Genomic DNA, 17,210 nt, shown 5'->3' on the forward strand with positions numbered 1-17,210 from the left:
ATGTGTGACATCACTTGGACACTCCATTAGGTACGCCACCATTTTCAGGTGTACCTAATAATAGGCCACTTTATTTGGAAAAAATCATGGTCAAAGCTTAATTTGAAGGTGAAAAGTGTCACACCCGCTGTCACCTCCACTACCTGATTGGCTGGTTTCTTTGTGACGTCACTTATGGACACTCAATTAGGTACACAAATATGTACTGAATCCCATATTTGGCCTGTAATTTATAGTTTTGTCAAAGGTATACACGAATGAAAAGACCAGATGATTATTATTACAATACTTTTATGTAAACCTTCAAATGTGGTCAACACACACAGTGAGGGGGGCAAGCGTCTCTTGGCAAAGCTGTTCCTTATTCTTTATTTAAATTTAAGCACAAAGGTTCACTGCTGTACCTGCTGGGGTATAAAAACATTTCAGCTTCGGTGTGTCATGATGTTCCTCAAACAGAACAACAAATGTAAAAGGCTTGCAGGCAGATGCCGGCATGCGCTCGCTCGCTCGCTCGCTCGCTCGCTCGCTCGCTCGCTCACTCACTCACTCACTCACTCACTCACTCACTCACTCACTCACTCACTCACTCACTCACTCACTCAGACAGTACTGAGGACTGACAGAACCACGCACAACCTGTCTCTCTTGGTAAAACTTGAAGGCAGACTGCATTGACTACTTTTGTACAGTAGGTGGCGGTATTCACCAAAGAGACTATAATAGTAGAGTAGTGTTTCCCAACCTTTTTTGAACGAATCGTTCACTCACGAGCCAACACTAACAGCCACACACACATAAATTGAGTATGTGCCGATGCCGCAACATGAAATCTCAAAATTCTCCGATTTGCCACGCATGCACGATTAGCCTTGCGGAAACTGACCTGTGGTTTGGTAATCCTGTTTACAATTCGCTCGGTATTTAATGTTGGACAATTTCCCACGGAACATCTCTCACGTGACACCGGTGTGCCGCGGCACACTGGTTGGGAAACACTGTAATAGAGTATGTGGTAGAATCCTGTATTAACGCAATTAGCAAATAATGAGCTTTGAGGTAAGAAAGCAAACTAGACAGCGTATTCAAGTTCTTGTGTTGTGTTTGTCAGTGTTAAACAAGAGTTAAGGTTTTAAATTAGGATTAGGGTTTCAAATTAGCAAAGGTGGGCAATTGGCAAAATGTTGCTGGTCTGTCATTGTCAGTCTGTCATTCAATGACACTGGTGGCCGGCCATTCCTTCACTGACGGAAGGATTTATCAGTCCGTCAGTGACGGACGCCCATTTTGCTGACCTACACTTATAGTCTTCACTGTTTTCCTAAGCATTTTGCCTTTGTCAATTAGCCATCTCTGCACATATATTTGTGTGTGTGTGTTTGTGTATATGAGGGGGTTCATGTACATGCCTTGCCTGAGTGCATATGACCATTCATTCTCTCAACATAATGGTCCTTCAACAAGTTCAAAAACGTCACCCTGGGGGAAAAAATAATATTAAAAATCTTTGTCACCTTCCAATAACATTGTATCGGTACGGGTGCGTGTGTGTCACCAGGCGCTTTCCCTGGCTTCTGTGTGGCTTGCCAGTCTGGCCTGTCTGTCTGCACTGCAGTCCAGCGGGTCGCTGTGGTGAGCGTCCTTCCCACGTACCCATAGTTCATTGCGGGCGTGGCCCGGCGTGAATCGGCACGGCGTGCTCGCATTCATCCATGGCGGCTACTTGACGCAGAGCAGGCCGCCCACGTTGGCCACAAAGTCGTCGAGGCTTTTGAGGAAGGCCATCTTCTGTTTGCGCTCCATGGCCGGCGGCGTGCTGCTGGCCGTCAGCGTGTTGAAAGCGGCCACCAGGCGGCCATAGATGACTGCGTCGCGCTGTGATGAGAGCAGCGACTCCACCAAATCTGAATACTCTGCCTGGAGCGTGACATCACAACAAACTCTTGTTACATACCAATGTACTACACAATCATTTGTTGACCAATGTGATTTGATTGTATCACAATTCTATTATCATCATCATCATATTATCATCAGTAACCCAAATCTTCTTGAGCAAAAGGTTAGATAATACAATAGATACAACATAAGATTCATAACTGGGCATCTTCATTCATCTCAAGTCAACTTTGAATCCGTGTCATCTGACCTGGTGCAGACAGACTAGCGTGTAAAGCGCTTCTCCGGCCGCCACCGTCATCTCTGTGTTGTGTTTCTGCAGCACCAACATGTCAAAGACCAGCTGCAACATAGACCGCACGTTAACAAACGGCAAATGTACATGGTGTGTGTCTGTGTGTGTGTATGTGTGTCTGTGGGCGTGCCTTGAGGAAGTGTCGAGTGGCCATGAAAAGCGGCGTGTCCTTCTCCTGGTTTTTGGCGCACTGCTCGGCCAATGGCGACAAAGCTTCCAAACACAGCTGACTGATCTCGGAACCCATACTGAACACTTGTGTTAAGGTTGTACGCTTGGAGAAATAAACAGCACAGCGCACAAACATTGCTACTTTGACCAGCTGTCTTGACACAAATCCACGTCATGGGTCACTTTGTCCTCGCACGAGGAGGATACGAGGTCATCCCGAGCTCCAGCGAGAACATGAGGCTCTTGAAGAGATCCTCGGGTAGTTGCGGGATCTTCTCTGGGAAGATCTCGCAGATGAAGGTGATGAGCTTGTAATACTGGTTGCACAAAGAAGGAAACTGCGGAACACCATAAAGCAACGACGTCGGTCAGTTTGCTTTCCACGGCAGCTCCCGTAAACATCTGATCTAACCTTGAGAAGGTCTTGTGACATGAGAGGAAGAACGATGTTGACACCGTACAGAACCACGTCTGCGGCAGACACCGGACGACTGGATGCCGGCGTGCCCTGGTCTTGGCTACGGAACACCTCGTCTGCAAGGTATAAATGCAACCAATTTCAACGTTTGACCCTCAAAAACATTTTTCTTTGGAAACAGCGCATCTCTTTAAAAAAAAAAATAATAATTGCAGACAAATTTCAAAATGAATAAAAAATGGCACACTTCCTGTTTGGTTCAGCATATGGTTACAAAAGCCAAGAATGTGCACCGCACCCGTGTCACTGAAGTCGATGAACTCTTTGGACAGCAGGTTGGTGAGCAGCTCCATGATGAGAAGCAGGTCTTGGTACTGGTCCTCCTCGGCGGCCGAGTCGCTTCGCTTCCTGCTCTGGTTGTTCTTGGAGTAAACTTGCAGCAGCGTCAGGCAGGCCTCGTACAGCTTCATCGACTTGTTCTGCACGCACGCCATTCTGGCTTACTTCTACATTTCTGTTGTGCAAGGGTGGCGGTTACCAACCTCGCCCAGGTAGCAGATCTGCTTGTGAGCCACCTCCACAAAGACCTCAATGATCAGGTTGATGGTCTCCGGCGTGTTGCTGTACACCTGAGACCAACACGCGTGTGATAAACGACACAGACCAAACATCCGCCTTTTGTGGGTCACCGTCCTGACCTCCATGAGTCCGATGCAGCTGGACAGAAAGTCCATGAGGAAGGAGAAGAGCGAGGCCACGTTGTCGATCTGCGTGGCCTCGGCGATGCCGCACAGGGCCTCCAGCGTGGCCACAATCTCCTGCTTGACCGCCTCCTCCTGGCTAATCTGGGCAAAGTTCTCCTGGTTGATGAGGTTGAGGAAGCGCTGCTGTAGCGGGTGCAGCACCTGAAAGCAAGCCCATGCAGAGGCAATGAGAAAATCATTTTTATAAATCTACAAATCCATTTATAAAAAGATATGTTGCAGGTGCATTACCTCTGCCCAGTACTGCTGCTTGGTGTCCGAGTCCATTTGGGCGAAGCCCCCCAGCACCAGAGCCTTCATGAGGCTTCTCTGCACCGAGCTGGACAGCAAGTGCAGCGGCGGGCTGCGGCCGGCGAACTGCTTGGCCAGGTTCCACCAGCTCTCGCACTGCACCGCCATGTTGGCCCTGCTCCGACGGGACGAGGGAGTCGTTACGACACCGTCTTCAGAGCCGGCCGGGCCTGAGCGGGCCTTACCTCTCCCGCCGCTCCACCAGCGTCACCAACAGTTCCACCGTGTCGTTGGCCAGCTCGGCCTCTGAGCTCCACACCGACAGGTTGGTGATGACTTTCTCCAGCAGGTAGCCCACGATCCACTGGGCGCCCTCCGTGTCCGAGCCGAAGGCCATGCTGAAGGGGACGCTGACCTGAGGGGAACAGGTGGAGGGACAAAACAAAGTTAGTCCAGTGCAAAATAATTTCATGAGTACAGGCAACAATTACACGGAGGTGCATCACCTGTTGGTAGAGCTTCTCGTCCACGAGCAGGTAGGTCTTGGCCCAGCGCCTCAGGAACCAAACGATGTCTTTGCCCATCTGAGGACTCAACAGCTGTGTCAAACTGGCTCTGCTGGCCCTGGATTCCACCTCGGACGTCCTGAGCACGGCCGACAGCAACCTCACAAATGCAAAGACATTTATAAAGTCGACCGTAAGGGTAAAGAAGATAAGAGAAGGCCCCGGTGGGAGTACCTGATGACCGGGTCGGTCCGATCGAAGCCTGGGATGGACGAGGCTCTTTCTCCCGGCGAGCCCAGGATCTGCAGCGTGGTGTTCATGTCCACTTCTGTCGAGCGCTTGACCGAGAACTCCATTACCTCGGAGGGGATCAGCGGCGTCTCGCCCTGGGGGTCGTCCGCCAGGAGGTAGCCTGGACGCCGCACACAAGGCATTCAAAAACAAGGACAGCGCTGTAGCGTTCAAAGCTAAGCACATCGGGAGCTAACGTTAGGGTGTGCGTTTATTTCTGCAGCGCAAACTAAGCTTGTGTCAAGGTTCTCGCTGACCTGAGACCAGGATGAGCCAGTGGATGTCCTCGTAGAGGTCGTCCAGTACTTTGCGGTCCACTGACGTCAGGTCCGATGAGGACATCAAGTGCTGCTGAGTCCTTTGGAGCTGACCGTGGAGCCGAGTCACGCGGTCCTCCAGGAGGCTGCCGGCAACAACACAACAAACATCACACTCAAACCGGAGGTGTGTTTTCAGGCAAGCAGCATTTTAAAAAAATTGGATCTTGGAGACTTGCCGCTCATTAGTGCGTCCCATAAAAAAATCACTTTGAGTATACTTCATAACATCTCGGTATGTCATTTCTCTACTGTCCCAAAGCTCGAGTGTGTTTACCTGGTGAGGAGGGGGATGCAGTGGTCTGAAGCCACCCGGCCCAGCGTGCCAATGCTGGACAGCTGGTCCGAGAACAGCTCTCTGTCGTCTTCTTGGAGCTCGTTGATCTCCTCCTCCTCGTGGGACGACACGCCGTTCACCGACTGAGAAGGCAAAGAGGGGGGGGGGGGTCAGTCAGAACGGGAGTTCATCTTGCTATTCCAAGCTATTCTGAATCTGACCAGGTTGCGGGTGCCGTCGGGCGCAGCCAGGTGACACTGGATGTAAGCGTTGAAGACCTGCACGGCGGGCTGGATGAAGCAGCCGCGAGGGAAATGCTCCTCGTCCTGCACCAGCGTCAGCCACGACTCTAGCAACCTGTCATAGGCCTCCATGTACACCATGTCGTCCTTGTCCAGCTAGAAAGACACAAATGCTGGTCTTGAATGTCTTCTTAGGGCTACTCATGACGGGCAGCAGTGACTCACCACTTCCTCCAGGGCGGCGCTGCGCCCAAAGGAGCAGGTGAGCAGCGTGAGGCAGTTGATGAAGGATGTGAAGAGGTCGCTGGGCAGCGCCGTCAACACGCTCCTGGGGAACATGGTGATCAGGTTGAAAATGATGTTGGAGATGCCCACCGCCTCAGAGTCCTCGATTTCGATGCTGGAAGAAAACAAAAAAATTGTTTATTCATTCATTCATTCCATTGTTTGCTAAAGGCATTTTTCTGATGCAATTATGTAAAAAAAATTAGATATTTCTGTGGCAGTTAACTTCCCTTTTACTTGTTTTTTTTTACGCTGACCGTTAATCAATATTAATGGTCCGTGTAAAAAAAAAAAAAAAAGCAGTTAGCACTTCGAAGTGCTGTTTTTAGCCACCCGCCGCTACACAATACTAAGCTTTGTCCTCGTCACCTTGCCTAAAAGGCAACATGGAAATAGGCCAGGCCGCCTTAAAATGGCCGATTAAAACTATAAATACGCTGTGAGTCAACACAATGTTGTGGATTGGCGTGCGATCCCTCGATTTGAAGCGTCGCCGCGAGGGGAAACTGCGTGAAACTGGGACCACCGCGCAGCTGTGGAAAATTGCCGCATGTCGCGTCATCCTCGCGCTCGAGTCTGAGGAGCAATTTGCGTGGACATTTGGGGCTCACGTGGAAAGCTGACCTCGGTTTGGCCTAGACGCTACTTTTCATGGGTCCTCTTCTTTTTTTGCACTTTGTAAAAAACAGCAGCCGTGTGAAACATGACAAATTCTGTGAAGCGCAATAAACTCAAAAAGTAACATCCAACAAAAACCACTTTGATTTCCCTGCTCCATTAAAAGTGACATTCCGGGTCACACATGGTGTGGAAAACACATACAGGCCAAAGTGTGAGCAAAAATGCTCATTCAGCGCCCGTTGGCCGTCCAGCTACGCTACGCGTGGTTTTCCAATGAGGCAATTGGAAAAAAAAAAAAAAAAAAAAAAAATGCTCCAAGAATAGGTGATTACAGACGGATGGCCATGCGACAGAGCATTTTTTTTTTTTTTTTAAAGCTGCATGCTTTCAATACAACCCAACACTCCAGATGATTTCTACTTTGACATGCACTGACCCGTTGATCATGCTGAGCAGGCCCTCCACCAGGTGGGCCAGGTAGGAGATCTGGGCGCTCTCGTCCGGGAAGACGGGTCCGTGCATGGAGGCCAGCTGGGCCAGACACTGCAGGGAGTCCTGGGCCATGTCCGAGTCCTCGCGGATCTTCCTGTGGACCTGGAAAAAAATAGGATTTCACCAAGGATAAAGCTCACATTTTTTAAAATAAAATATGGCAACATAGGTTGAAAAATGTGAAGGTTTTGATCGCTGTCCAACGTGAGTGGGTTTCCAGTCCGAGGGTTACTAGTCTACAAGCATTCGATTTCAAATGTAGAACTCTCAAGCACAAATGGGAAACAAATTTCCTGCCTCATCCTCACATGACTGTAAGTGAATAACACACACACACACACACACACACACACACACACACACACACACACACACACACACACACACACACACACACACACACACACACACACACACACACACACACACACACACACACACACACACACACACACACACACACACACACACACACACACACACACACACACACACACACACACACACACACACACACACACACACACACACACAATATTGGAGATGGAACACACATCCATTATCTAATAACAGTAGCAACATGCCCATCATTTCAGCCATGAGACATTGTGCAGCATGCTTTAAATGAGAAAAATCATATTTGTAGTGATTTATCTTTTTAACACCAAGAACAAATTTCATTTTTTTTGTGCACGATTGCTATTTTGTACTTTTGATATGAACACCCAACAACAATAGCAACGTGTTCATCATTTCAATAGTTGCGGCATGCTTTAAACTGCATTTTCAATTGTTCTTGCTCGCTTTGCGACGTTGCCATTTTAGTCTAATTCGACAAACGGGCGACGATTCTTAGAAAAAAATGAATCTGGCAAATGCAATTTGTATTCATTCAAAGCAGGCAGCATGGATTGAAATGCAAAGAGGTGAATGACGCTTTCAGGGTTAAGAGAGGTGAAAATGTGAGTTTTCCGTGCAAGCGCATGCTCGAGCACAAGTGCAAAACTTCCTGCCTACCCTTAGATGACATGAGGTGCTTAACTGCTCTGTCTCTCTTCCTCTCCCTCAACCAGACACAAGCACGGGCAGGTCTTTAAAGCCTCAATCAAACTCAAGAGTGGAAAAACATCCCGATGAGCTCTCGGTCATGACCACCTCGGCAACATGTGTTTCCATTGACACTACGCAACGCACATCTGGACCTCCGCCGCCTCCCCAGCCTTAATGTCCGTTCTGCCGGCGCATGGCTCCAACTTCCCTCCCGTCTTCCCTTTACGGCTAAGATGCTAACGCGGCGTAGCAGCTGTGGCGCCGCTACACTCCCGCCGCTGCTGCTGCTTCCACGATGTGAAGTCATCGGCTGGAGGGAGGCAGGAGGGAGGGAGGGGAGGGAGGGAAGGAGGCAGGAGGGAGGGAGGGTACAAGGCAGCTGCGCTAGCAAATGATGTGTGCCATACCGCTCATGTCTGACTATTGTTAGCGTGTATACGTGTGTGTGTGAGGGAGAGAAGGGGTGAGAGAGAGCCCGAGATACCTCTGCAAGAAACCTAACAATGGTATTAATGCACACTAATTAATCAATGAACAGCAAAGCCCCGGAAGGGTTGTTTGTGTCGTTGTCAAGGTAACTAATTCCGTGCTAATGCTGCGTTCGCTGACTGTAGGAAATTCCCTCTTGAGCTTGAGGCGATGATTTATTTACTACACAGGCCTCGATGTAAAAATGTTTCACCACGATTAGCAGTCATACGAGGCCAAGTGCGAAAAGCCGACTTAGTGATCTCCGTAGACAAAAATGTCCAAAGATCAAAGTTGCAAAATGCAATTCGAAACAAAATGGCAGCCTCACTGATCATTTGCGGGCATGTCTTCTTAAGACTTTTTCACGGGTCCACCCGTGATAAACACTACGACCAATTTTCATGTTGCTAATTAAGACTGGCCTCGAGGAAGAATTATTAAAAAAAGATTCCATTTTGGGGTGGCGAGTGTTTAATATAAACAACATTTGATAGCACAAAAGAAGAGGGCGGCTTTTACGACGGGGGATAACAAAAGGGAGGAGAGAGTGGAGATGAGGATGCTATTTATAGAAGGAGACAAAGCCTGGCTGGTGTGCGTTCCCCCCTGAGGCTCATCTTTCCCATCGTTTGTCTGGCATCAACACATCGCCTATTGTCTTTCCATCGCAACACATGCTGAGTGACACACTCTAGTTTGACCTTGGAAGATGTGTCGCTACGCCAAAGAGGGGCATTTCTGAAATGTACTGGGGGGTGGTCTGCATTAGGGAAGAGGCCTGATTAATTGATCTTCCGGGCAATCTCACTCAGCAGGCCCCGCGGCCAGTTTCACTTGGCAACGTGAAATTTGTTCGGCATGCGCACAAGTGACTCTTTGGAAAAACCAGCCTGCTTTCAGTCAACAAAAGGGAATTGGGTGTTTATATTTATCATGAGTAGACCCGCAAAAAAATTCAAGACGCCAAGCATTTTTGGAGCCGTTTGGTCCAATACCCGGGAATCTTTTTAAAATAAACTTCAAAGATTGCATCCAAATTTGAGACATGTGACGCTATCTTTTGCGTGTTCGAGACGTCAACTGTAACGATAAATTGATAATTGATTGTCAACTGTGCACACAAATATCCATCCTTCTGTTTTCTGGAGTGAAACTACATAACCTCAAGAAACGCAAACACTGCCCCAAGTCACATGGTTTTTAATAAGTCAAAGAAGGGCTCAAAATGTATTCTGGGAAATTACACCGCATTCTCCGGTGCGGTTTAAGGATTTTCTTCCCTTCTCTGGCCAAACTCCTCATCGGCCCCCTCGTAAGACCCTCAAGCCGGGAAAATTCATTTGATTTCCTGCGAGCACTGCCACATTTATAACTGAGCGCTGCAGGAATATGGAGACTGCGGAGTAGGGTTGTGGGGAAGCCTCAGACATCCCAGTGGCATGTCTTGTGTGTTTCACCCCCCCCCACACACACACACACACACAAACACACACCTGCTGCCTGTATGTATGCAAGAGACAACAGCAGAGTCCATTAAATTAAAGAAAGGCACAACATGGAGACGTCGCACACGCCAAAGTTGACATAGTCTCCCAGGGGCCGACATGACCCCCCCCCCCCCCCAAACCAAACACACACAGTTGGACAGCTGAGGGCATCTACAACAACAAACATTGGAGCTACTAGAAATACCAGAGCCGCAGACGAGGCGGAAACCTGACACAGGTTGCAAGCATTCTGGACATTCAATATTTTGGGTTGATTAGCAGCATAGCTTGTTAGCTCGCTCATTTTCGGGTCTGGCCAAGCATAGATGCCGTCTTAAAAAACGTAAATTGAGTGAAAGCACGGTATCCAAGGAAACAGAAAGCAGTGAGTAATGATGTAGGTCCCAAAAAGCAAACAAGGTGCCACAGCCCGTTTAGGCAGCAAACTGGTCTGAATCAACCCCATTGCTTCAGTTTCCTTTTAGGCAGGAAACAAGTTGGGTCTGAATAAATGCGGGTGCTCCCTGTGATTTTTTTTTTTTTAAAAGCTTAATACCACTACCAACCCACTTTTGGATTTCACCCTTTTTATGCAGCAAACAAGATGGGGTAGCTTTTGATGATGGTACTAGAAAAGCATCTAAAAGCTTCTCCAATTATACATAGTGACAGCTGGCAACAAAATTTCAAACCTAGGTCAAAACCTTTGCAAAAACTTGTCATTCATGAGGACGTGTGTGCCAAAGTTTTAGTTTGCCAGCACAAGTGGTTGGGATGAATAAGAGGAAGTGATATACTCACCGTGAAGAAGAGGTCCATGACTCTGGTGTCCAGCAGCGCCTCCCTCCAGGTCTCGGTGGGCTTGAGCATGACGTTCTGCGCCGCCTCGAACATGGCGATGTAGTGGCGCCCCAGTGACCCGCTGCCCGTTAAGGCCAACAGCAGCATAGTGTGGCTTCCGCTTTCAAGTTCACCCGACCCCTCCTCTGCCTCGTCGGGAGACGAGCCCGGTGCAAATGTGCAGAAAGGATCAGCCTTCAGACGCATTCAACACCGGGACACGCCCCCACCTCATTCCTCAGCCAATCGGCTCGCACACAGCGTGCGTCTTAACACGCTATCGTGTCTGTGTCCACTTCTTTCTTTTGCTGCAAGCTAGAGCTTCTTAAGCTGCCCTCAGAAAGTCAACATTCAAACATATATAACAGATTTTAAAAGATGTATTAAATAAACAGGACCACGATGGCAACCCTTTTGTTGATTTTTCTTAAATATATAGAGAATACTTGATACAAAAAAAATCGAAATATTTTGAGGATTTTTGAAGTGGAGATGAAAGTCACAGTTGCTCCAAATAAAAATAAAGTGTCAATCTCCTGTCACTCAAAGTGCCAGGAGGGCTCCCAAGCCATTTTGTCAGCGCTCGTCTATGCTGAGATTCCGCGCGCATCGTTTGACAAACTAGCTAACGGAGGAATGTGTCATCAAAGCCGAGCGGCGGGCGGCAGAGGGCGGCCGGGTCGCCGGCGCATTCCAGCCGCCGCCGCCGCCCACGCCCCGCGCCGCACCGCACGCCGCAATGCACTTTGGGCCTACGAGTTGGCACCTGTCAAATGCACAGCGCGGCGGTAAAAATAGCCACGGTGGAGGCGGAGGACCTCGCAGTGAACTTTGGCAAGGAGGGACGGAATGAGGGTGATGGAAAGAAGCGCCGTCCAGGAGAAGACGCAAGAATGCTATTTGCTCCGGTCCTGTCCCCGGGGAGCTCGCGCGGTGGCAACAGGGGTCCGACAAGGCCTCGGGAGAGCTCGGGAACGATAAGTGCACATTATGCAGTCGGAGCCATGTGTTAAATAAAGTGGGCTCCACAATTTAGCGGCTTTGCAGGGAGACTTAACGGGCCTGACATCACCTGTCGCTTTGATATACACTTGACCCGCTGCAAATTTGTTTTCATGTGGTTCTTACATTTTTGGGGGAAATTCCACAGTTGGGGGGAAAAAAAATACTATTTTTAAAAATAACTCATGTACTATGTGTGGCGATACAAACACATTCCTTGTGCTTGTGTGTGTGCTGGAAGGATAAGCATCACTTTAAACAAAACAACCGCATACTTCCCCCTTCTTGACAAACAACACACAAAACGGACCGTGTGTGTGTGCGTATGTGCCGACGTGTGTCACGCGCATGTTTGCCAGATGACGAATGTGTGCGTGAGAGGAGTGACGAGGACATGTGGCGGCGCTTTGCTGGCTTTTTAAAAGGCATCACCTGCTGCCGTTTCAAGCCCGCTGGCTCCTAATAGCTGCGGTGCCGCCTCGCTTTCTCCACACAAGTACACACCAAATTACACACGTACGCACACAACTAAATGCGGGTCAACGAGCGAAGAGGGCTAAAGACACACACGCCGTTAACATGTTACGAGCGCCTTCGCACGTAAACACAACTGCATTAACAGTACGGTGAACTTTTCAGCTCAGGTACACACGATTATACACGTGTGTGTGTGTCAGTGTGGGCTTTTTTTTCCCTCTTGGGATTATTTATAGTCGTCGTTTCAATTTCCGAAGCAAAGTTGGGGCAATTTGCGAAAGCAGCGATTGAATTATAGCGGGTGTGTGCATGTGAACTATTTATCTCCAAGTTTTTTTCTTCTCCTGGCTTTGTGGATTGGTTCCAGTCATTGTGTTTATTTCTACTGCGCAAGGTGGCGGTTATCACGAAAAAGTGCCAAAAGGAGCGATTGCGTTAATACAAAAAGGTTTCTTTCTAGGCAGTTTTCCAAGCTCGTCGTCGCGTAACCACGGTGACCGAGAGAGGCCCAAACAAACAAGAGCTAACATTTAGCAAGGCGCTAACGGCTCTGAGACACTCTATCCCCGTTGAATATGAAAAGGAGCTAAACACAGAGCAGCTGGACTTCTTCATTGTGTCCTCATTGCCTCTGCAAATAGCCAACAAACAGATTAGCCGGCTAATCTCCAGGCGGCCTTGCTGCTGTGCGCGCGTGTGCAGCTAACGGATTAGCAAGCTTCTACTGTATCCTCTATTCATTACGCTTGATCCTGGCGGCCGCCTCGCGGCGCTATGCTAAGGCGCGTGTTGGGGTTTAAGGGACGCATCCCTCCCTAAATCCCGCCATGTGGAATAACAGTCCGGCACCCGTCTCCCGTTGTCCTAAAGCTTTGTCTCCAATCATACAGCTGTCAGCGGGGGACGAAGGACAATGTCTTGACAGGAGCGATAGAATTACCGTATTAACGAGCGCTCGACAATTTCGGATGTGGGGGAACAAAATGGTGACAGCGGATTCCAGTTTGTTTCTTCTGTTTATCTCTATTGTAGAAGATGGCATTTATTAACGTCTATTGAATTGCCGCAAAAATGTGGCAAAATTCTTGGTTTGTTATTTCATTTCTTTTGGAATTTTAAGTTGTCTGTCAAATACACTTGTATTGCCTTTGTTTGGGCTAAAGCAGATGAAGCTTCTCCACTGATGACCCCCCTCAAACCCCCAAGGGTAAGAGTAGCTTCTTGGGAGGCCCGATTGGTGGGTGTGGGGGGTCCCAGCTCAACGCTCAAGGGGCTTCACTACCTGGTAAGTCGAAGATTGCTAAAGTGGGAGCGTCACGCTTTCAGACCCAAACAAGCGCGCATTCCTGTCTGCTACAAAGCAGATGGTAGGCCGACCGAGAGCAAACATGGAGACGGCGCGGCGGAGGGACGGCGCGACGGCTCGATCGGTCTACCATCTGACCGCCGCCTTATTAGAAGCCCGCTTACTGGCGAGTGACACGGTGTGGCGCAGACGCTCGAGAGGACACGCGACACCCCCCTCGAGCCCGAGTGATGCCACTTCAGAGAGCGTGGACGGACATGCCGCCCGCTTGAAGAATCCTAATGCGCGTAAGTGAGCATGCTGCAATAAACTGCAGGGACTAAGATTGGGCACCCACACGAGGCGGTGGCATTTTTTTTTCACTTTGTGGATTATTGGGTAACCACAATCTCTTTCAACTGTTGCCTAAAAAAACATAACTGCGGATGCAAACACACACGCGGATGACTTTCAAAGTTTGTCTTTAAGAAGACACACACAAATGCGCGCCGCGCATACCGAGGGGAGCCTGCAAAAAGGGGGGCAGGGTCTAAGGAATGATGTGCGCACACAAACACACACACATGCACGAGTGGACACTTCTTTGAAAGTGATCCAGATCCCCTCAGATGCCAGGCTGGTTAGGATTTAGGATTTGTGCTCTCAACATGAGGCCAGCTGCACAGACAACACATGTGCATGCTGGAGATGCACTGCAAAGTCACCCGCATGCGTTCATTGCTGGCCAGCGCACAGAGAGAAATAGAATGTAAGCAGTTTTCCCTTCTTGAGTAGATGGTTTGGAAAATGTAGTTTTTCTTTTTCTTAAATAGACAATGAATCTGTATTTAATTGTTCTTATTTTTTTATATAATTTTTTAAAAATAATATTGGTATGTTATTTTTGTTATTTATATAAAAAAAATGCATATTTTCTGTTCATAGTTTGGTATAAACAATACAAATTTTAACATTTTAATTCAATTAAATCCAAACCATCAATCATCATTAAATGATTCGTTTTAATTTTTTTTGCAGCATAGGTTTTGCTGGAAAAACAGCTTTAATTATCCTAAATTGATTTTGTGTAATTTCTTTAATTCATTTATGCATTAAATTATTTTTAATTCAATAATATTTTTATAAATTCATGTATTTCCTTATATTTTTGCCAGTAATGTGTTTTTTACATTATCACACCAATCCAAATTTTTGGGGGGATTTTTGTTTCCTGTACGGATTTGTGCCCCTCATTATGGACATGACACAAGTCCCCTCCGAACACTGCCTTAATCGACTACTCTGGCCTAACTGATGACCTTTAAAGTGCGTGATGTGAAGCAAAGGATATGATTGGGCGGCAAGAAGTTCCAGCTGAGCACCTGATTGGCCAAGGCCAGGTAGCGTTGGAAGACGCACGACATCTGCGCGCTGAGGTTCTCGCGCCGGCTGAACTCCTGCAGGACCTCCATGGTCATGGCAAAGATCTGCCGAAGGCCGTCCTCCTAAAACGTATATATATATATATATATACATATATGTTTATAGTAATAAATTAAATTGTTATTTCTTACCTGTACAGTATTTGACTGCTATATAGCATTTCTTTCCGGTGCCATTTTTTTCAAATTTTAAATAAGGGCGATGCACGCACCTGAAAGAGGCGCTTGCAGCTTCCATGGAACTCCATGCTCAGCCCGATGCTGCTGGTCTTGCTGGAGCTGGAGAACTCGCTGAGCAGCGCCGTTAGGATGGAGCACGCCAACGTTTGCTGCAAAGCACAGGCACACGCTAACGTGCTGCCACCTGCTGGCCACCAACTTGGCTGCACTGTGTGCATCTTTACCACGTTGGGGTTCCCGCTGCCGATGAGCTGTCCGACCTCCAGGAAGATACTTTTGCAGCTCACAGTTTTGTCGAGGGTGCCACGCTTGACGATGACGGCCACGGCCAGCAGAATCTGCTCACGCACGTACTTCTGCAAGCTAAAATAGACACACACTTTTAGTTCCACCGCCACTTGGCAACTTCATTCCCAGTGTGTCCTTACTTAGGTCTGTGTAGCACGTATGTGAGCAGGAAGGCTCGGAGGGACTCGATGCTGCTCTTCTCCAGGAGGATCCACTCCCTCACCACTGCCTCCATGATGGCAGTAGCAGCTTGAAACAGCACATAATCCACTTTGCTGCTCTCTGAAACACAAGCGGCACACTCAGTAGGACTGCTTCTCATCACACACTCAAAAATGCCCGAGATGGTATTACGGTAACATGTGCGAGCACTCACCTAAGATGTGTTTACAAATGGCAAAGGGCGACTTTGACTTCCTGAAGGAGAGGAAGACGTGCTCGGCATGCTGCCGCTGCTCTGTGCTCACCATGGAAGGCGGTGCCTGAAAAACACAAGGAAGATGATTACTGTCTTAAATAACGAGAAAATAAATCATACGATTATTGCGACATGAAAATCAAACTATAATAACGAGGGAAACGGGGAGGAGGAAAAGCAATGAGGCTTAATTCCAGCAATAATTACAACTATCAAATCTAAAATAAATATGACTAATAAATACATTAGCCCAAGGTTACGATAATACTAGAAATCTTAATATGTAGATTAAGATTTCATAATAATTTTTTAAAAGTTTATTTTGCTTAGAAATTAGACTGCATTCACCAATGTTTACATTATTTGTACAACTTTATCTTTAAATGCTCATGCAACTAAGACATTTTCAAACAACAACTCGTAGAGTTACAAATAAAAGCCAACAAATAAAGTATTCTCATAAAATTGATTGCTACGTGGGTAGTTTGGGGTCACATACTGATTTAGCTCAGTGTTGCTATGCAGTTATCTTAGGGACGGGTCTACACGACTGGTTCTGGGGCCTCTACAATGCTAAGTTGGAGAGCTACTAGATAGTGATGACTAATTGGGGAAGATTCTGGCTTTGGGTTAGCTTTAAGATGCTTCATGGAAGACTGGAAAGCTGACCGGTTAAGCTAGGGGAGCTCCTGAAAACTCTGGGGAGCTGCTACACGCGTATCCCACCAATTAAGTGACTTTACACGGCGACTTCATTATTTGGTCTGAGTGGACCAAGCTGCTTTTGGCAACTTGGACACTTATATAGTACAGATAGACAAAAAAAGTGGCAGTTTCTAGAGCAGCATAAGGGTTTAAAGGTGGCCAAATACCGAATATTGAGGACAACATTTTCGGGAGGGGAAGAGAGAAGAAACAGCTTGGCCACGCATCGTTGCCGTTCCCGCTCAGGTCCAAAGTCTCGCCATGAAAAAGCGGCAAAGGCGAACCCTACAGACACTCGCTTCGCCTCAGCGCGTTCGTCTTAACATAGCATGTTATCAGCAGCCAGAAAGGCTTGTCATGGCTTACCATTAAAACTTTGGCAGCGCTTTCCAGCTGGGTGATGACTTCTGCCGCACCGAGCGCCGCCATCATGGATGCCGGGCCCTCGAAGATGACGCACCCGCGCGAGGCATTGTGGGTAACAATACACATAAAAATAACTTGCAGTAACACAAAAATTCCCGAAACTGTCCTTTAGAAACAACTATTATTTTTTAAAAACTCATAAAACTGCAACTATTCTCTCTACCAAAACGCCACTTGACAAACAACTGCCAAGTAAATATACAGTATACACTTCTTTATCATTTTAGGTTATGTATAAATCATAATAATTTTGTAGTACGTCTATTAAGTGATTATGTTTTCACTAAGATTGTTTTTTACATAGTATCCAATTTTAATATAAAATATTGG

General features: G+C 47.6%; 1 protein-coding gene across 1 annotated transcript; it reads right to left on the reverse strand.

Annotated features, from left to right (window-relative positions):
- Positions 1-343: 343 nt before the first annotated feature.
- Positions 344-16,906, reverse strand: xpo4 (exportin 4). Its single transcript, XM_049727048.1, has 24 exons — positions 16,821-16,906; positions 15,708-15,813; positions 15,472-15,613; positions 15,268-15,406; positions 15,076-15,192; positions 14,773-14,926; positions 10,619-10,731; positions 6,754-6,911; positions 5,637-5,811; positions 5,391-5,567; positions 5,170-5,312; positions 4,833-4,978; positions 4,519-4,696; positions 4,285-4,444; positions 4,024-4,193; positions 3,779-3,953; positions 3,482-3,688; positions 3,326-3,412; positions 3,082-3,262; positions 2,778-2,899; positions 2,573-2,703; positions 2,325-2,442; positions 2,150-2,242; positions 344-1,917 (listed from the first exon to the last, which is right to left on the reverse strand). Exons 1-24 carry the CDS (start codon positions 16,884-16,886, stop codon positions 1,720-1,722), a joined length of 3,456 nt encoding a protein of 1,151 aa, XP_049583005.1. The 5' UTR covers positions 16,887-16,906; the 3' UTR covers positions 344-1,719.
- Positions 16,907-17,210: the final 304 nt, after the last annotated feature.

This window comes from Syngnathus scovelli, chromosome 8 (genome assembly GCF_024217435.2).
Source record: "Syngnathus scovelli strain Florida chromosome 8, RoL_Ssco_1.2, whole genome shotgun sequence".
Classification (NCBI taxonomy): domain Eukaryota; kingdom Metazoa; phylum Chordata; class Actinopteri; order Syngnathiformes; family Syngnathidae; genus Syngnathus; species Syngnathus scovelli.